The sequence below is a fragment of the Phoca vitulina genome, unplaced genomic scaffold (assembly GCF_004348235.1).
Source record: "Phoca vitulina isolate PV1807 unplaced genomic scaffold, GSC_HSeal_1.0 scaffold20, whole genome shotgun sequence".
Classification (NCBI taxonomy): Eukaryota; Metazoa; Chordata; class Mammalia; order Carnivora; family Phocidae; genus Phoca; species Phoca vitulina.
In genome coordinates this window covers 36,852,434-36,874,686 of record NW_022589723.1, presented here as the reverse complement: position 1 = coordinate 36,874,686, position 22,253 = coordinate 36,852,434, and the positions used below count along the sequence as shown (strand labels likewise).

General features: G+C 35.9%; 1 protein-coding gene across 6 annotated transcripts in view; it reads left to right on the top strand.

Annotated features, from left to right (window-relative positions):
* Window positions 1-22,253, top strand: part of MYO9A (myosin IXA) — a 276,224-nt gene that overhangs the window by 185,587 nt on the left and 68,384 nt on the right. For all 6 annotated transcript variants that reach the window (XM_032417536.1, XM_032417538.1, XM_032417537.1 and 3 more), the window contains 5 exons: window positions 7,576-7,718; window positions 10,374-10,597; window positions 11,111-11,227; window positions 12,775-12,963; window positions 14,207-14,254. In XM_032417536.1, coding sequence (XP_032273427.1) covers window positions 7,576-7,718; window positions 10,374-10,597; window positions 11,111-11,227; window positions 12,775-12,963; window positions 14,207-14,254 — 721 coding nt within the window. The remainder of the gene's footprint in view (window positions 1-7,575; window positions 7,719-10,373; window positions 10,598-11,110; window positions 11,228-12,774; window positions 12,964-14,206; window positions 14,255-22,253) is intronic.

Here is a 22,253-nt window from a genome sequence, read left to right as displayed (position 1 = left end):
GAAACAACAGGTATTAGTGAGGATGTAGAGAAGGGGGAATCCTCTTACATTGTTAGTGGGAATGGAAACTGGTGGAACCACTCTGAAAAACAGTATGGGGGTTCCTCAAAAAGTTAAAAATAGAACTACCCTATGACCCAGCAAGTGCAGTACTGGGTATTTACTCAAAGCATACAAAAATACTGATTTGAAGGGATACATACACCTTGATGTTTATAGAAGCATTATCTACAATAGCCAAATTATGGAAACAGCCCAAGTGTCCATTGACTGACAAATGGATAAAGAAGATGGTATATATACACAATGGAATATTATTCAGCCATCAAAAAGAATGAAATCCTCCCATTTGCAATGACATGGATGAAGCTAGAAAATACTGTGCATTATAATAAGCAAAATAAGTCCGAGAAAGACAAATGCAATATGATTTCACTCATATGTTGAATTTAAGAAAGAAAACAAATGAGCAAAGGGGAGAAAGAGAGACAAACTAAGAAACAGACTCTTAATTATAGAGAACAAACTGATGGGTACCAGAGGGGAGGTGGGTAGGAGAATGGGTGAAATAAGTGATAGGGATGAAGGAGTGCACTTGTGATGAGCAACAGGTGTTGTATGGAAGTGTTGAATCACTATTCTTGTACACCTGAAACTAATATTACACTGTATGTTAACTGGAATTTGTTTATTTTTTTAATTTAATTTAATTATGTTATGTTAGTTACCATACAGTACATCATTAGTTTTTGATGTAGTGTTCCAGGATTCATTGCTTTCATATAACACCCAGTGCTCCATGCAATACGGGCCCTCCTCAGTACCCATCACCAGGCTAACCCATCCCTCCAGCCCCCGCCTTAAAACCCTCAGTTTGTTTCTCAGAGTCCATAGTCTCTCATGGTTCGTCTCCCCCTCTGATTCCCCCCGTTCATTTTTCCTTTCTTTCTCCTAATGTCCTCCATGCTATTCCTTATGTTCCACAAATAAGTGAAACCATATGGTAATTGACTTTCTCAGCTTATTTCACTTAGCATAATCTCCTCCAATCCCATCCATGTTGATGTAAAAGTTGGGTATTCATCTTTCTGATGGCTGAGTAATATTCCATTGTATATATGGACCACATCTTCTTTTTTTTTTTTTACCTTTTTTTAAATTATTATTATGTTATGTTAATCACCATACATTGCATCATTAGTTTTTGATGTAGTGTTCCATGATTCATTGTTTGTGTGTAACACCCAGTGCTCCATGCAGAACGTGCCCTCTTTAAGACCCATCACCAGGCTAACCCATCCTCCCACCCCCCTCCCCTCTAGAACCCTCAGTTTGTTTTTCAGAGTCCATCATCTCTCATGGTTCATCTCCCCTCCGATTTCCCCCCTTCATTCTTCCCCTCCTGCTATCTTTTTCTTTCTTTTTTTTTTTTTTAACATATAATGTATTATTTGTTTCAGAGGTACAGATCTGTGATTCAACAGTCTTGCACAATTCACAGCGCTCACCTTGGCACATACCCTCCCCAATGTCTATCACCCAGTCACCCCAACCCTCCCACCTCCCACCACTCCAGCAACCCTCAGTTTGTTTCCTGAGATTAAGAATTCCTCATATCAGTGAGGTCATATGATACATGTCTTTCTCTGATTGACTTATTTTGCTCAGCATAATACCCTCCAGTTCCATCCACGTCGTTGCAAATGGCAAGATTTCATTCCTTTTGATGGCTGCATAATATTCCATTGTGTGTGTATATATATATATATATATATATATACCACATCTTCTTTATCCATTCATCTGTGGATGGACATCTTGGCTCTTTCCACAGTTTGGCTATTGTGGACATTGCTGCTATAAACATCAGGGTACACGTACCCCTTCGGATCCCTACATTTGTATCTTTGGGGTAAATACCCAGTAGTGTAATTGCTGGATCATATGGTAGCTCTATTTCAACTTTTTGAGGAACCTCCATACTGTTTTCCAGAGTGGCTGCACCAGCTTGCATTCCCACCAACAGTGTAGGAGGGTTCCCCTTTCTCTGCATCCCCACCAACATCTGTCGTTTCCTGACTTGTTAAGGACCACATCTTCTTTATCCATTCATCTGTTGAAGGGCATCTCGGCTCTTTCCAGAGTTTGGCTATTGCGGACATTGCTGCTATGAACATTGGGGTGCATATGGCCCTTCTTTCCACTACCAGTTAAATTAAAAAAGATAAAAGAGAGGAGCAGTTCAGGAGATCCAGTGAGCCACTAATGGGAGGTCCAGAACGACAGAACAAAGAAAACAGGGAGGACAGATCATTAATAAAGTAATTCAAATAAGTTTCATAGAACTGAAGGACTTGAGTTTCAAGATTCAAAGGGCCCAGTGATTGCCCAATATAATGGATGGAAACAGACCCATACTAAAAGACATTTCATTATAAAACAATAGAGACAAAAGGAATTTCCATGATGATGGTGAAAGTAGCTTTTCAATTACAAGAGAAATAATTAAGATTAGAGCAGAGATCAATGAATTAGAAACCAGAAACCCAGTAGATCAGATCAACGAAACTAGAAGCTGGTTCTTTGAAGGAATTAATAAGATTGATAAACCACTGGCCAGACTTAGCCAAAAGAAAAGAGAAAGGACCCAAATTAATAAAATTATGAATGAAAGGGGAGAGATCACGACTAACACCAAGGAAATAGAAACAATTATTAGAAATTACTATCAACAACTATATGCCAATAAACTGAGCAACCTGGATGAAATGGATGCCTTCCTGGAAACCTATAAACTCCCAAGACTAAAACAGGAAGAAACTGACAACCTGAATAGGCCAATAACCAGTAACGAGATTGAAGCAGTGATCAAAAACCTCCCAAAAAACAAGAGTCCAGGGCCTGATGGATTCCCTGGGGAATTCTACCAAACATTCAAAGAAGAAATAATACCTATTCTCCTGAAGCTGTTTCAAAAAATAGAAACAGAAGGAAAGCTTCCAGACTCATTCTATGAGGCCAGCATTACTTTAATCCCCAAACCAGGCAAAGACCCCATCAAAAAGGAGAATTTCAGACCAATATCCCTGATGAATATGGATTCCAAAATCCTCAACAAAATCCTATCTAATAGGATCCAACAATACATTAAAAGGATCATCCACCACGACCAAGTGGGATTTATCCCCGGGATGCAAGGGTGGTTCAACATTCGCAAATCAATCAATGTGATACAACACATTAATAAGAGGACCATATGGTCCTCCCAATTATGCAGAAAAAGCATTTGACAAAGTACAGCATCCTTTCCTGATTAAAACTCTTCAGACTATAGGGATAGAGGGAACATTCCTCAAGTTCATAAAATCCATCTATGAAAAACCCACAGCGAATATCATCCTCAATGGGGAAAAGCTGAGAGCCTTTGTCTTAAGATCAGGAACACGTCAAGGATGCCCACTCTCGCCACTATTGTTCAACATAGTACTAGAAGTCCTAGCAACAGCAATCAGACAACAAAAAGAAATAAAAGGTATTCACATTGGCAAGGAAGAAGTCAAACTCTTCTCTTTTTGCAGACGACATGATAACTTTATGTGGAAAACCCAAAAGACTCCACCTCCAAATTACTAGAACTCATCCAGCAATTCAGTAATGTGGCAGGATACAAAATCCATGCACAGAAATCAGTTGCTTTCTTATACACTAACAACGCAACTGTAGAAAGAGAAATTAGAGAAACGATTCCATTTACAATAGCACCAAAAACCATAAGATAACCTCGGAATAAACCTAACCAAAAAGGTAAAGGATCTATACTCTAGGAACTACAGAACACTCATGAAAGAAATTGAAGAAGACACAAAAAGGTGGAAAAACATTCCATGCTCATGGATCGGAAGAATAAACATTGTTAAAATGTGTATGCTACCCAGAGTAATCTATACCTTCAGTGCCATCCCAATCAAAATTCCAATGACATTTTTCAAAGTGCTGGAACAAACAGTCCTAAAATTTGTATGGAATCGGAAAAGACCCCGAATCGCCAAGGAAATGTTGAAAAAGAAAAAGCTGGGGGCATCACGTTGCCCGATTTCAAGCTGTATTACAAAGCTGATCACCAAGACACATGGTACTGGTACAAAAACAGACATATAGACCAATGGAACAGAATAGAGAGCCCCAGATATGGACCCTCAACTCTATGGTCAAATAATCTTTGACAAAGCAGGAAAAAATATGCAATGGAAAAAAGACAGTCTCTTCAATAAATGGTGTTGGGAAAATTGGACAGCCACGTGCAGAAGAATGAAACTCGACCATTCTCTAACACCAGACACAAAGATAAACTCAAAATGGATGAAAGACCTCAATGTGAGACAGGAATCCATCAAAATCCTAGAGGAGAACATAGGCAGTAACCTCTTTGACATCAGCCACACCAACTTCTTTCAAGATGCATCTCCAAAAGCTAGTGAAACAAAAGCAAAAATGAACTTTTGGGACTTCATCAAGATAAAAAAACTTCTGTACAGCAAAGGAAACAGTCAACAAAACAAAGAGGCAACCCACAGAATGGGAGAAGATATTTGCAAATGACACTACAGGTAAAAGGCTGGTATCCAAGATCTATAAAGAACTTCTCAAACTCAACACCCAAAAAACAAATAATCAAGTCAAAAAGTGGGCAGAAGAGATGAACAGACACTTCTCTGAAGAAGACATACAAATGGCTAACAGACACATGAAAAAATGTTCATCATTATTAGCCATCAGGGAAATCCAAATCAAAACCACACTGAGATACCACCTTACACCAGTTAGAATGGCCAAAATGGACAGGGAAAGAAACAACAAATGTTGGAGAGGTTGTGGAGAAAGGGGAACCCTCTTACACTGTTGGTGGGAATGCAAGTTGGTACAGCCATTTTGGAAAACAGTGTGGAGGTTCCTCAAAAATTTAAAAATAGAGCTACCCTATGACCCAGCAATTGCACTACTGGGTATTTACCCCAAAGACACAGATGTAGTGAAAAGAAGGGCCATATGCACCCCAGTGTTCATAGCAGCAATGTCCGCAGTAGCCAAACTGTGGAAAGAGCCGAGATGCCCTTCAACAGATGAATGGATATAGAAGATGTGGTCCATATATACAATAGAATATTACTCAGCCATCAGAAAGATGAATACCCAACTTTAACATTAACATGGATGGGACTGGAGGAGATTATGCTAAGTGAAATAAGTCAAGCAGAGAAAGTCAATTATCATATGGTTTCACTTATTTGTGGAACATAAGGAATAGCATGGAGGACATTAGGAGAAGGAAGGGAGAAATGAAGGGGGGGAATCGGAAGGAGAGTCGAACCATGAGAGACTACGGACTCTGAGAAACAAACTGAGGGTTTTAGAGGGGAGGGAGGGTTGGGGGGGGGGATGGGTTAGCCCGGTGATGGGTATTAAGGAGGGCACGTACTGCATGGAGCACTGGGTGTTATACGAAAACAATCGTGGATCACTACATCAAAAACTAATGATGTATTGTATGGTGACTAACATAACAGAATAAAATTTTAAAAAAAAGAAAGAAAGTAGCTTTTCAAATAATGGTTGTATAACCAGCACTGAGGGAAACCATGCCTGTTGGAGCAGGCTGGAAAGCTCTGGGAGAGATTTTTTAAAGAAATGGAGTACAGGGCGCCTGGGTGGCTCAGTTGTTAAGTGTCTGCCTTTGGCTCAGGTCATGATCCCAGGGTCCTGGGATCGAACCCCACTTCGGGCTCCCTGCTCTGTGGGAAGCCTGCTTCTCCCTCTACCAGTCCCTCTGCTTGTGTTCCCTCTCTCTCTGTGTCTCTCTCTGTCAAATAAATAAAATCTTTAAAAAAATAAGAAATGGAGTACCTATTTTGTTTGAACATGTTGAAAGGAGATACACAACTAGTGAAACATTTCAAGGTGAATTGTATGTAGATAAATGAGCAAATGTAAAGCGAAACACTTATTAACTCTAGAAAAAAACACGTTATGCAGGAAACTGCATGCCTCAGTTGAATATTATTTGTATAATGAAAAAGTGACTGTTACTATAAGAAAATACTGTATATTCAGATAACTCAAATTACCATTTGATTCTTTTGGGGATACACCTGTCTTTGTGGAACAGAGTGGAGAACAGAAGTGTTGGAACATGCTTAATCATTACTTGTGGTTGCAAGTACGACAGCAATATAAGTACGGTAGATATTAAAAAGTCAGTTAAATCAATTCAAAAGGGTTGCCTCCAGGGAGTAGAAAAGGAATAAGAATGGCAGAAGGATGCTGTCATTTGTAATAAGCTTTGTAGAACAACTTTTCTTTACAGTCTTGAGATGCATAAGTTTAGTAATAGGCCTTTAAAAAAAAGGAACAACAAAAAAAAGAATGTGGGTTTCAAAACCAGATAGACCTGATTTTAACTTCCAGCTTCATCAGCCCTCTAAGTCTCAGTTTGCTCATGTGTAAAAAGTAAGGATAATAAGAGCTATTTATCATAGTAGGTGTGAAAATTAGGTATATCATAAAGGCATAGTGCCTGGCTCCTGGTAGATGCTCATGGATTTTTTTGATTAAGTGAATATACAAAGGAAAAAACGAATACACAAATAAGCTCCTAGTATAGGGTTAGGATACATGATATATGGTCAGTTTATGTGACCTGTCGTTATTAAGGTTTTTTTTTATTTATGTGATGGGAGAAAGTATATAAACACTAAGAATGAGGCCATATAGCAAAGTAGTTATCAGCTTTGTCACTCACTGTGTAATTTAGGGAAACGTATCTAATGTTTAAGGCTCCAGGTTTTCACACAGATAATGGTTATAGTAGTTTGAAAGTAAACTTTTTTTTTTTTTTTTTTTTTTTTAGTAAACTTGTTTTTATAAATAAATTAAGGTAAGCCAATGTAAGCACTTGTGTCTGGAGCAAAATAACAACTCAAATAAATGGTAGTTTTTGTTAATAATATTGATAACCTCTAAATATAAAATAGTTAAAACCATTATTATATAATGGTAAGTGGAAAGGTTTAAAATTGTATCTTCATCATGATTACAGTGATATAAAAATGGGCATACTTATGGATAAAGAATGGAAGGAAATTACCCCTCCCCAAAAAGGTAAACAAATATGTTTTAGAGTGATGGGATATCAGTGATGTTTTAAAAAGTATTTTCTTTGTTGTTAAGTTGTTTATATGCTAAGTCCAGGCTGGAAGGAGGACAAGAATGAAAAGATAGCAGCTTAGGAACCAGAAAACCTGAATTGGAATTCTAGTTTCACTGCTTTTTAGCCATTTCATTTTGGGGAATTATTTACCATCTCTGAGGCTTATTATTTCTTGTACTCAAGGTGAGGAAACCATCTCCCTTCCAGATTGAAATTTAAATGTGAAATTGAAGATTAAATTTGATTAAACTTAAGTGTGAAGGTTAAATGAAGTAATACACATGAAAGGTCTTTATATAGCTCAAAGTTATGTACAGATATTGTCACTGCAACATACTAATTTCCATTTTTACCTTTATTTTTAAAAATAGACCTCAGAGAGCTAAGATGAGATTCTGGGCCAAAGGGAAACAAGGGGAGAAGAAGACTACCCGAGTGAAAGCTGCCACCCAGTCAGAGGTTTCGGGATTCTTTGCTGGCTCTGATATGATTCCAGCTCATCAGTTTCCAGATGGTAAAATGGACAAAGGATGGAGATTGTCTTATAATTTGTTCACTCTTTCTGAGAGTTCATTATTCCTCTAGTATTTGTAATGGCAATCTATTGGCCAGATAGTCTAATGAAATAGGACCAGAATTGTAAAATCTTTCCTTAAGTAAAAGATAATTATAAAATGACATTGTATAGAAGTTCCAAGGAAGTGTGGTACAAAACGGTGAAGCAGCAACAACTTTAAGAATGATGGTGCATCTTTGGTTAGCCTCACTTTTCTAAAGTGTAAAAATTTAGCTGTCATTCATTCACTTAACAAATATGTATAATTAGTAAAAATTAAAGATAATAGCAGCTAATATTTAAGTGCTTACCATGTGCAAGGCACTGTACTAAGCATGTTGTATGTGTTAACTCAGTTGATCCTCTCAATTTTGGGGGGTTGATATGATTATTATTCCCAGTTTATAGATGAGAAAGCTGAAGCACAGAGAAGTTATTTCCTTACGCACTTATAGTAGTTGGCAGAGCTGAGACCTGAATTTAGGTAGCCTAGCTCCAGAGGCCACATTCTTAACCACTGTGGTACATATTAAATACCTACTATATATTAAGTATTTGCTATACTATACTGACTTTATAATTGTAGCTGTTATTTTCATTTTTGGGGCATCAATCATAACACACTTGAACATACCCAATAGTTAGTTCTTCTGTTGAGAAAATTGGCCTTTCTAAATGCTAGAATTACTAACTCTCTAAGGATTCCAGTAATTCCAGCATTAGATGATTATGCAATTTTCCCCAGCCCTTTGCTCAAACATGTATGAGAATTTTTAATCATTATGCAAAGATGCCAGCTATCTTCAACAGTGATGGGATGGATATACATCAGAGGTGGGTGTGTGGTAATGAGTGGGTAAAATACCAGTGGGTAGGTGAATAAAATAGAAAGTGGGTCTAGGAAGAAAGTTATCTTTAAAGGAAAGATAGAACGGGGCCAGTTACAATAAGTAAACAAAACTTTTCATATCTGGATAAGACAAAGGGACAAGGAGAATAAGATTAAGCTTCACATAGAAATGGATGAGCCAAAGCAGAGGCACCTGTGTGTCAGAGAAAAAAATGGTAGACCTATCGTTAGAGCCCTGTTTTTGTGTCTTGTGGCTTTGCTTCTATGAGTTGGCAAAACGATATAGATAAAATCAATAGTAAATTAAGTGAATACTACAAGTCCAGTTTGGAAATTTGGGAAATCCTTACCATTACATTACTAAGAGGATCGATTTCTTGTATCTAAATCTGGTTTATAGTAATCATTCTAAATTTTTCATTATTTCACAGTTCTATTCTCCTGGTTAATTCTTAAGAAGGAAGCATAAAGCTCTTAAGTTGAAGCATATATTATTAGCAGACTTCATTGTGTGTTGCTTCATAAGGATATATATATATATATATATATATAAAAATAAAGATTGTAGCTTTTTATTTATCTTCGGGTAGTAATTTATTAAGGTATCCCTTGTTTTTAATACTGAAACAGTATTATAATTTCTTTAGTAATCATTATTTCTTTTATTATAGGAAAGATATTTACTTTGCTAAATGAAATTATTAGGTACTTCTATGTCTTGGTTCTATAATGGAATTAAAATCAATTGATACTAATTAGCATATATGTATATTCTATATCTTTATAATTTTTATTCTGGTGACATATCAGAGATTGGGCTTGTCTTCCTTTCTGCCTGACGTGGCATTTAGCATGTAGGAGGCTACTTTTCTCCTTCATTATCAGAGTTAGCTTTTAGAGGGAATGAGGACATAGCATTGGACAGGTGAATGAATACATGTGGGGGAAACAAATAGATATGTGAAGTGAGGAGGGGCCAATATATTTATCAAGCCCCAGGTAGGGCTTTGGTAAACCCACTATAGTTCTAGATTGTGATGGACTTACATGCAGTCAATTTCCCTGTTGTAAACAGAGAAGATTTGTTGTGCTTTCCAATATTATATACAAAGGTAATGCATTCCAGGAATTCTCTGAGAAATTCAGACAGTTATTTGGGAGATGTATAAGAAAATCCTAAATACTAAGGAGACCAAGAAGTGAGCAGGTTGACTTACCTGGCTCCCTAGACAGGTTGCCAGGATAACTACAGGTAATATCACTGAAGCATTTATGGCTTTAGACCCTAGTAATGAAATAATAATTATCAAACTTCACTGGTTTGCTGAATTTGTATATAGCTGAATATTCTTTCAAACAAATATGGTAAAGCTATGATTGGTTTAATGGTCAGCATTTAATGTGCTAGGGTGGTTACATATACTCTTTCTTTTTTTCCTTTGGGACTGAGGTATTTGGGATCCAGGCTTTAGTTCTATAAGATACCTCCATCCAGGTTTTTAGTATCAGACCTTAGCCCCTTCACAGACATAATGGCATTTTCCTTTGAAAAGTGGTAATTTTAAAGTACATTTTCTGTACAGTTGTGCAGTCTGTATTTATTGTTTGCCTCACTGCAAACATTAATATTACTTTGCTTTTCAGATACATATTTTTCCTTCAGTGACTTACTAAAGGAAGTTAAATTTAAAAAGAAGAATGTGGAGATTTCAATATTTTCACTAAAAAAATTTTTTTTTTGGATACTTTATCTTGAATTGTAGAATTAGTTCAGTATCACCCGACACCTCCTTTGAGCCCAGAATTGCCTGGTAGTTGCCGGAAGGAGTTTAAAGAGAACAAAGAACCTTCTCCAAAGGCAAAGCGGAAGCGAAGTGTGAAGATCAGCAATGTGGCTTTGGAGTCTATGCACTGGCAAAATGACTCTGTCCAGATCATAGCAAGTGTCAGTGATTTAAAAAGTATGGATGAATTTCTTCTGAAAAAGGTACACTCTGCATGCTGAGTTAGGCTCATAAGTGGCTTTGACTACGGAATGCTTGTTTTTATCAGAATATGGCCCCTATAGATCAAGTTTACATAAGCTTCAGTAAGTTAGATGGTCTGTTCTTTATGAAAAAGATGTAACTAATAGGATATGCATTACTCAGACTGGGTGGACAGGAGTTAAGGTTTTATGCTTTACTGTTGACTTGCATTTTACCTTAATTGTCACAGTATATTCCATGTGTTAAGGTGAGGCTTGTCATTGCATACTTGGAGTTTTTTCTCTGGTAACAGAATGATAGAATAATACAGTGTTAGAAGGACCTTAGAAATCATCTGGTAGTGATAAAACGTTGACTCTCTAGTCATGCTTTTACCTCGGTCCCATAATAGCAGGGGCTTGCACTTTCAGGACCATAGGGACCATCATTATTGAAGAACCAGTCAATATCACTGTTGTAGTCACCTCTTTTTAATTAGTTGATTGTGTACAAAAACTTTTTGTGGCCCCCAGATGAATGACCTAGATAATGACGACAGCAAGAAAGACACATTAGTGGATGTTGTATTTAAAAAAGCCCTGAAAGAATTTCGGCAGAATATCTTCAGCTTTTATTCATCTGCCTTAGCGGTAAGTTGGACTGTGTTAGGAGATATTCAGTAGTTAACATATGAAAAATTTGTGTATGCTGTAGAAGATAATACGGAGGCTGTGTTCAGTGAGAGATTTCTCAAATTCCTTGTTTTTGTTTTAGGCATAGGTAGGGAAAAGCATACTGACTGGTCTCAGATTAATACCTTCCTTCAGTTTCCTTGAGTAGTTTTTTTTCCTGTCTTATGATGTTGAATCTTCTTATAAGATGATAAATTCACATATTATAAATGTGATTCTATGGCTATTTTGACTTCTCATAATCCTTTAGCTCTGGCTTTAGCTTCTAATTTTCCTATGTGTAGAATTATACATTTTTCCCCAGTGAAATTAGAGCAGTTTATGTTCACTGGTTTATATATATCAGTTTATTTCACTTTCAGATTTACCTTATAATTTTATATGACATTGGTCGTATAAAGTTTATGGTTTTAGAAGGCTAAAGTAGATAATAATGCTTTGATCTCTAGAATCTATGAATTTTCATATTCTATAAAATAATTTGTATTTAATCATTTTTCTTTGTTCAGTCTATAATTCATTGTGAAAAGAGAAGTCAGGAGAACTTTCTTTTGTATCCTTTACTTTTTCTTTCTCAGTGTAAGAGTTTTTGCTTTTTAAAAAACATGAACCATGCAGTCTGAGAGAATAGGAATTTCAAGGCCATGGTAAGAGTGGTAATCAGGCTATAGCAAATGACTAGGTTTGCATAGAGACAACGTTGGCCGTATTTTTCTAATCCTGCTCAACTGCTTATTATGCTCATGTCTTTCTCTGCTTCATACCTGTATTTCCTAGATTAGGGACTCCGGGTTGTTGGGTGCTCCAGTACACTTAAATCACATAGGAAGAGCCAAAATTATGAAGTATAGTTTAATAGTGGTTTTCTAACCCTGATCAAAAATGTTCAACTTATTTTGAGGAAGTGAAGGAGAAACAAATTCTAAATATATATGACACTTTTTGGTCATTTAAAGCGCCCCCCCCCTTTTTTTTCTCTCACAAAAGTTCCAGACCTTATTTAAATAAGTTAAAAGTAATCCCATGTAGATTCCTTTACGAGTAATACAGTGTTATTCAGGACATGTCATTCTTCTTTGGAAAAATAAAATAATGGTTACCTAACATATCATTAGGCAAGGATTCAAGTATTCATTCTTTCAATTTTAGAGTGGAACTATCTAAACAAGTTTCATTTCTGAGGCGATAGGTAATTAAGTGGGATGCAAATAATCTCTGTAGCTAAATATAGTTTAAAAGCCAGACTTGTAGAGAAGTTCCCAGGACTTTCTGAAATTGTTACGTTATTTAAACTGTTAGGTATTTTGCTAAAATTTAATAGGTTTTATTCTGCAGATATTCCACAGTAGGGCATTTACAGATACAACATGACCTCATGGGCTTGCCCATTAGAAAGGATCCTGATCTTTATTCTAAACACTACCCAATACAAGTTGAGTCAATCTTTTATGTTTAGAGAATTTCTTTATATAATACCTTACACGTCTTCTCTTATTGCTCATTAGATAGATGATGGGAAAAGCATACGGTATAAAGACCTCTACGCACTGTTTGAACAGATTCTGGAAAAGACCATGAGGCTTGAGCAGCGTGATTGGAGTGAATCTCCAGTCAGAGTTTGGGTCAACACTTTTAAAGTGTTTTTAGATGAATATATGAATGAATTCAAGACTTTGGATTATATACCCACAAAGGTAAATATTATATGTTTGATTTCTAAAAGGATTCAGTTAAGAATTCTTTTTAAGAGTCTCTTTGGGACAGTGTTTGATATTTGGGAAAAACATTACAGGGAACATGTCAACTTAGCACTACTTTAGATTGAGCAAACTTAATTCTATCTTACAAGTTTATCAGACCATATTATCTAAACCTTCTGCAATTAATATAGTCTTTGCTGAGTTAAAGTATAACATTGTTTCCTCAACATTATACCCTCTACTTTGATAGAGGTCACTACATGAATTTCCTTTTGAAAAACTGTAGTTAAAGATGTAATTCATTGTATCATTTGATGGCCTTTCTGTAAGGAACCACAAATTATATTTCTTCTTGAGTTAGGTTTTAGGAAAATGTGTGCTTCTGGAAATCTATATAACAGTAATAATAACATTTATTTATTGAGTGCCAGGAATTAGATGTTGTATATTTTATTTAATTCTTGCTTCAGCCCTATTAAATAACTATTGTGAAATCCATATTACAGAAGACAAAGTTATGTGTTATATGTTTCCTTTCATACCCCAGCTGAAATAATTAGGTATCTAATTATTAGGTATCAGGAATACTATTAATCCTTTTTATTGATTGGGTCCTATTTTCAGTTATTCTAGTTTATATGTGTTTAAATTTACAAGCCATGTTAACTCACTTTTGAAGTAGTCAGATATAAATTAATCCTTGAAAGTTCTTCTGTTCTAGGTCTAGGTTATACAGAGATTTTTAGTAAGCATATACTGACTTTGTTTATAATCTTAAAGGTTAGATTTGGATTATTCTATACTGTGGTTATTAGGAAATGTCATGTATAAAAGAGCCTTCTGTGTCACAAGTGATACCTTTTTATATTTAGCTCTGGGATGGAGGGTATTTTAGAGCCAAAATATGGAAAGTGCAGTCTTAAAAGTTAGTAATCATTCAGTTAATGACTAAAATAAAATAATCATTTAAATTAATATGGAGTGGCTTCTGAACAGAAATTATGTTTAAAAAGATAAGAATCCCTAAAGTATCCTTTTATTCTATTGGTTTTATGAATATTATGTTTCACTGAATTTAAAAATTTTCTTATATTTGCTTGCTAGAACTGCACATTTTCTTTTGAACAATAAAAAGCAGCTTACACTATTACCTGTGGAGCAAAAATCTCAGCATTCGCAAAGAAGAAAGTATGTTCATCTTTGTTATATCACAGTTTCTGTATTTCTCTCCCATCAGGTACCAAAAACAGAAAGAAAGAAAAGAAGAAAAAAAGAAACTGATTTAGTAAGTTAAAATCTATTTCTTATGTTAGTGAGAAGTAATTTTTAGCAGTGTGAAGTACATTGTACAGTATTTCTGTGGATATATTTAAGGAATATTTATCAGATGTCTACGGGGTTATCATTTATGTCTTTACAAAAATTTACAATGGTAGACACATCTTGAAATCTGTGACTTGTTATCAGTGGTGGCTTCCTAAAATGGCAGAAACTTGAAAATGTTTACTCATGAAAGGTACAAATATGATCTCTTTTCAGACATAGGAGCTTTTTAACTTTCCCTCCTTTCTAAAAAAAAAAAAAATATATTAAGACTATTTAAGATTTTACAAATGTAACTACTTCTAATTCAAAAGACATTCCCAAAGGCATTCCAACATATTTTACCATTGTTTATGTTCTTTTCTATTGTATTATGTATCTCTATTGTGTACTTTATAATACTCTCTGTAATTACTAGGATGACTTAAGCCCTATAGGAGCTCATAATTTGCCAGTGAAGGTAGGCATTTAAAAAGTCATTAGTAGAAAATAGTACAAAGTCTGTTGAATTATGGAAAGGGAAAATGAAGGAAAGCTTTACAAAAGAAAAGACATTTTTGCTCATTCTTGACAAAGGAGTAGTAGCTTAGACAGATAGTATCTAGCTAAGGGGAAAGAGTATAGTAGTCCCCGTTCTCCACCGTTTCACTTACCTGCAGTGTTATTTACCTAAAGTCAGTCTGGAAGCAAATGATCCTCCTTCTACATCAGCCCTTTCTGCTTTACTTTGCACCTTTATGTTATGGAGATGGCTTCTTTCCTTAAACCTCATGAACCAACGTCTGCTAGTGTCAAACTTTTCTTCTGCAGCTTCCTCACCTCTCTCAGCCTTCATAGAATTGAAGAGAGTTAGGGCCATGTTCTGGATTAGGTTTTAGCTTAAGGGAATGTTATGGCTGGTCTGATCTTCTGTCCAGACCACTGAAACTTTCTCCGTAATAGCAATAAAGCTGTTTTGCTCTTTTATCATCCACATGTTCACTGGAAAAGTGCTTTTAGTTTCCTTCAAGAATTTTTCCTTTGCATTCACAACTTAGCTAACTGTTTGGTGCAGGAGGCCTAGCTTTCAGCCTGTTTCGGCTTTTGACATGCCTTCCTCACTAAGTTTAATCATTTCTGGCTTTTGATTTAAAGTGAGAGACATGTAAAAAATAAAATAAAATGAGAGACATGTGACTCTTCCTTTCATGTGAACACTTAGGGCTATTAATCAGCCAGTTTCAATATTATTGTGTCTCAAGGAATAGGGAGGCCTTAGGAGTGGGAGAGAAACAGGAGAACGACTGGTCAGTGGAGCAGTCAGGACACACCCATTTATTGATTACCTTTGTGCTCTTAGATGGGTGCAGTTGTGGTGCCCCAAAACAATTACGAATAGTAACATCAGAGATCACTAATCACAGATCACCCTAACAAATATAATAATAATGAAAACCTTGAAATATTGTCAGAATTACCGAAGTGTGGGGGCGCCTGGGTGGCTCAGTCGTTGGGCGTCTGCCTTCGGCTCAGGTCGTGATCTCAGGGTCCTGGGATTGAGCCCCGCATCGGGCTCCCTGCTCTGCGGGGGGCCTGCTTCTCCCTCTCCCTCTCCCACTCCCCCTGCTTGTGTTCCGTCTCTCGCTGTGCCTCTCTGTCAAATAAATAAATAAAATCTTTAAAAAAAAAAAAAAAAAAAAAAGAATTACCGAAGTGTGACACAGAGACACAAAGTGAGCAAATGCTGTTGGAAAAATGGTGCTGACAGACTTGCTCAATTCAGGGTTGCCACACACCTTCAATCTGTGAAATGCGGTAAAGCACAGCGTAACAAAAGGACATATGCTTGTGTCTAAGCCCTTAGCCTGGCTTACTTTTGTTCTCTGAAGGAGGATTTTCCAATTGAGTAACCTTAGACAGCTTAGTCTCTGAGTTTCAATGTACTTATGTATAAAATAGGAATAATGTCACCCACCACTGAGGATCTTGGTGAAGGTTAAACGAGATTATATACTAAGGAAGGGGTAGAGAAGGTAGAGGGCCTGTTATTAACAGGTAGTGCTTAGGCACTTTATACACTTTAGGCCTTGCAAGAATAGTCTTTTTCATGTCTGTACAGAAAAGAACAGTACCTCAGGATAAAAATGAGCAAAGCATCTGATATTCAAAAAAAGGACAGTAAGGACAATTCATTTATGCAACAACTATTTTATTTCAGGGACTATGACAAATCATAGAAATCTTAAGAAATTGACAAATGTTTATACTTGTTAGTCAAATTAAAATGAACAGTGATTTCCTATTTTGTTCATCAGTGGGCAAAAGTGAAAATGAATTAGTTACCTAATTTGGAAGGATATATAAATACAGATTTTTCTCAGTATTGTGAATTGGAGGGTCATTTGCATAACCTTCTTGGAGAAGGTGCTTTAACAATCATGTATTTAGTTTTAGAAATATTTAAAAACAAAAAATGTTGATCCAGCAATTACACATCTAAGAATTTATCCAGTAGATATATCACACTTGTTCATGCTGCAATGTACAAGTTTTTTTATTGAAGAGGAGTTTGTAATAGGGAGAGACTGAAAACAACGTAAATTTATAAGGAAATGGTTAAATAAACTAGATACACTTATGAAATAGGATGCTGCTTTAACACTAAAGTAAAAGAAGCCATTCTCCAAGGTGTTTTGTTAAGGAGCTAATCACTATATAGAAAGCTACTATTTGTATATTTTTAAAAAACAAAAAGCATTTTTATATCTGTACTCATACACACAAACTATCTGAATTAGACACAAGAAACTAATATCAATGATTATTTTCTACAAAGAGGAACTAGTCAGAATCCAGAGGTAAGGAAAAACTTACCTTTTGTTGAATCTATTTTGTACCTTTTGATCCATTCAGTATAAAATAACTTTTAATAAAAACAACTTTAATATTAGAGTTCCAGTAGAAGAAAATAATACGCATGTGTGTGATTTACAATTTTATGAATAGAGAAATATCTGTGAGATAAAATGTTAGTATCTGGGAATAATTGAAGCATCACAGAACAAGGCCATATTATGAGACTGGGATGAACTGTGAGGTGAATTTTTTTTAATTTAGTTAGTTGGTTATTTGATTAATTTATTAAGGCAAAAATGACTATTAACACTCCACTGCCAGGCACTGTATTTAACTTTTTCTTTTTTAAAAGATTTATTTAAGGGCACCTGGGTGGCTCAGTCGGTTAAGTGGCTGCCCTTGGCTTGGGTCATGATCCCGGTGTCCTGGGATCGAGCCCCGCATCAGGCTTCTTGCTCAGCGGGGAGCCTGCTTCTCCCTCTCCCTCTGCCTGCCGCTCCCCCTGCTTGTGCTCTCTCTCTCTCACTGTTTCTCTCTCTGTGTCAAATAAATAAATAAATAAATAAATAAATAAAATAAAAATAACTAAAAGATTATTTGAGAGAGAGAGAGACTGCCTGCCTGCACCTGTGTGAGAGTGGGGGAGGGGCTGAGGGGGAGGGAGAGACAGAATCTCAAGCAGACTCTGCATTGAGCACAGAGCCCGATGGGGGGCTTGATCTCATGACCCTGAGATCATGACCTGAGCCAAAACCAAGAGTCAGATGCTTAACTGACTGAGCCACCTAGGCGCCCCTATTTAACTTTTAAATTTGAGGCATAATTGACATGAAACATTAGTTTCAAGGTACAACATAATCATTTAGTACTTGTATATATTATGAAATGATCACAAGAAGTTCAGTTAACATCTGTCACTATAGATAGTTACAAAAATTTTTTTTCTTTTGATAAGAACTTTTAAGATGTACTTTCTTAGCAACTTTCAAATATGTGATACAGTATTATTAACTGTAGCCACCATATTCTACATTATATCCTCATGACTTAATTATTTTATAACTGGAAGTTTATGCAACCTTCTCTACAATATATTATAATAACAGGCAGTGTTGCCAGTCATCATCAATGCTGTTCTTGGTCTGGTTCTGTTTTGTCAGCATAATCTCTTAAATTTTTAACTAGTTTTTATTTTTAATTCAGAAATTCATATAAACATAATTTAAAATGATATTCATTATAAAGTAAGCCTCTTTTCCCAGCCCTTCTTCCTAGATATAACCACTGCAACCAGTTTTTTTTTTAAATTCCAGAAATACTCTGTGCCTTTGTTAGCATTTGAATGTATATATATATATTCTCCTTCCTTTTTCAGGATATTCTGAGTGGGATTTTTTATTTTGTTTATAGTTGATTTGTTTATTATAGAAATGTAAATTTGTCAGTTTTCTTTATAGTTGAGGTTTTTCTCTTTCTTAGACAAATAATTATATGTTTATTACAATAATTTTCTTTTACTTTTCCCATGCCTTTCACTATTATATTGTTTGATTTGTTTCCTTTAAAAATAGTAATCATCTGGAATCTATTTTAGTCTCAAGTAAGATAGGGATCAAAGTCTGATTTATTTTTAAAAGCACGTCAATTGTCTGAACACTGTTGATATATTTCTTTTTCACTGAAATATCGCTTTTATAATATACTTGATTCCAAATATATTTGTATTTAATTTTGAATTTTCTATTCTTATTCATTGATCTGTTTATGCATGTATCAAATCTCTTAAATTACTTTTTGTTTTATCAAATATATGTACATGTATACCCCCATATACACATGACTAAAAAGTCTTGAAGGCTATTCTTTTTGTGTATTTGTTTTTATTTTAATTCCAATTAATTAACATACAGTGTTACATTAGTTTCAGGTGTACAATAGAGTGACTCAGCACTTCCATACAATACCCTGTGCTCATCACAGGTGTACTTCTTAATCCCCATCACCTATTTAATCCAACCTCTACCACCCTCTCCTCCAGTAACCATCAGTTTGTTCTCTATAGTTAAGAGTCTGTTTCCTGGTTTGCCTCTTTCTCTTTGTTTTTCCTTTGCTCATTAGTTTTGTGTCTTAAATTCAACATACGAGTGAAATCATATTGCATTTGTCTTTCTCTGACTTATTTTGCTTAGCATAATACCCTCTAGCTCCATCCATATTGTTGCAAATGACAACATTTCATTCTTTTTTATGGCTGAGTAAAAACCACATCTTCTTTACCCATTCATCAGTGGATGGACATTTGGGCTCTTTCCATAATTTGGCTATTGGTTGTAATGCTCCTATAACATCGGTGTGCAAGGTGAATACCTAGTAGTACAATTGCTGGATCACAGGGTAGTTCTATTTTTAACTTTTTGAGGAACCTCCATACTGTTTTCCAGAGTGACTGCACCAGTTTGCATTCCCACCAACAGTGTAAGAGGGTTCCCCTTTCTCTGCATGCTCCCCAAGACTGGCTGTTTCTTGTGTTGTTAATTTTAGCCATTCTGATAGGTGTGAGGTGGTATCTCATTGTGGTTTTGATTTGCATTTCCCTGATGATCAGTGATGATGAGCTCCTTTTCATGTGTCTGTTAGCCATCTATATCTCTTCTTTGGAAAAATGTCTATTCATATCTTCCACCCATTTTTTAACTGGATTATTTGTTTTTTGGGTGTTGAGTTTTAATAAGTTCTTCATATATTTTCCACACTGATCTTTTATTGGATATGTCATTTACAAATATCTTCTCTCCTTCTGTAGGTTGCCTTTTAGTTTTGTTTATTGTTTCCTTTATTATGCAGAAGCTTTTTATTTTGATGTAGTCGCAATAGTTTATTTTTGCTTTTGTTTTCCTTGTTTTAGGAGACATATCTAGAAAAATTTTGCTACGGCTGATGTCAGAGAAATTACTGCCTATACTCTCTTCTAGGATTTTTATGGTTTCGGGTGTCATATTTAGGTTTTTAATCGATTTTGAGTTTGTTTTTATGTGTGGTGTAAGAAAATGGGTCAGTTTCATTCTTTTGCATGCAGCTCTCCAGTTTTCCCAACACTGTTGAAGAGACTGTCCTTTTCCCATTGCATATTCTTAACTGCTTTGTCAAAGATTAATTTACCATATATTTGTGGGTTTTTTTTTCTGGATTTTCTGTTTAGTTCCATTGATATATGTGTCTGTTTTTGTGCCAGTACCATACTGTTCTGATTACTGCGGCTCTGTAAAATAACTTGAAGTCCAGAATTGTGATGCCTCCAGCTTTCCTTTTTCTTTTTCAGGATTGCTTTGTCTATTCAGGGTCTTTCCTGGTTCCTTTAGGATTATTTGTTCCAGCTCTGTGAAGAAAGTTGATGGTATTTTGATAGGGATTGCTGTATAGATTGCTCTAGGTAGTATAGACTTTTTTTTTTTTTTTACATTTTAACAATTTTTGTTCTTCCAATCCATGAGCATGAAATGTTTTTCCATTTCTTTGTGTCTTCTTCAATCTCTATAGTTTTCAGCATACAGGTCTTTTACCTCTTTGGTTAAGTTTATTCCTGGGTATCTTAAGGTTTTTGGTGCAATTGTAAATGAGATTGATCCTTGATTTCTTTTTCTGCTGCTTCATTATTGGTGTATAGAAATGCAACAGATTTCTGTATGTTGATTTTATATCCTGTGACTTTGCTGGATTCATGTACCAGTTCTCTAAGTTTTTTGGTGGAGTCTTTTGGGTTTTCTTTCTTTCTTTCTTTTTTTTTAAGATTTATTTATTTGACAGAGAGAGACACAGCGAGAGAGGGAACACAAGCAGGGGGAGTGGGAGAGGGAGAAACAGGCTTTCTGCTGAGCAGGGAGTCTGATGTAGGGCTCAATCCCAGGACCCTAGGATCATGACCTGAGCCAAAGGCAGACGCTTAACGACTGAGCCACCCAGGCACCCCTCTTTTGGGTTTTCTACGTGGAGAATCATGTCTTCTGCGAATAGTGGAAGTTTGACTTCTTCCTTGACAATATGGATGCCTTTTATTTCTTTTTGTTTTCTGATTGCTGAGGCTAGGACTTCCAGTTCTATGTTGAACAACAGTGGTGAGAGTAGACATCCCTGTCATGTTCCTGACCTTAGGTAAAAAGCTCTCAGTCTTTCCCCCTGAGTATGATATAGCTGTGAGGTCCTACGTATTATGGCCTTTATGATGTTGAGGTATGTTCCTTCTATCCCTCCTTTCTTGAGGGTTTTAATCAAGAAAGGATGCTATATTTTGTCAAATGCTTTTCTGCATCTGTTGAGAGTATCATATGGTTCTTATCCTTTGTTTTATTAATGTGGTGTCATGTTGACTGATTTGTGGATATTGAACCCCCCTGTAGCCCAGGAATAAATCCCACTTGATCATGGTGAATAATCCTTTTAATGTACTGTTGGATTCAGTTAACTAGTATCTTGTTGAGAATTTTTGCATCCATGTTCATCAGGGATATTTGTCTGTAATTTTCCTTTTTTTTACTGGGGTCTTTGGTTTTAGAATCAAGGTAATGATGGCCTCATAGAACGAGATTGGAAGTTTAACTTCCATTTCTATTTTTTGAAACAGCTTCAGAAGAATAGGTATTAATTCTTCTTTAAATGTTTGGTAGAATCCCCTGGGAAGCCATCCGGCCCTGGAGTCTTGTTTATTTGGAGATTTTTGACTACTGATTCAATTTCTTTGCTGGTTATAGGTCTGTTCAGGTTTTCTGCTTTTTCCTGTGTCAGTTTTGGTAGTTTATATGTTTCTTAGGAATTTATCCATTTCTTCCAGATTGCCCAATTTGTTGGCATATAATTGCTCATAATCTTTTTTTTTTTTTTTTTTTAAGTAGGCTCCACACCCAGCATGGAGCCCAGCATGGCGCTTGATCTCACGGCCTTGATATCAAGACCTGAGCTGAGATCTAGAGTTGGACGCCCAACCAACTGAGCCACCCAGGCGCCCCCATAACATTCTCTTAGAATTGTTTGTATTTCTGTGGTATTGGTTGTGATCTCTCCTCTTTCATTCGTGATTTTATTTATTTGGGTACTTTCTCTTTTCTTTTTGATAAGTTTGGCTAGGGGTTTAT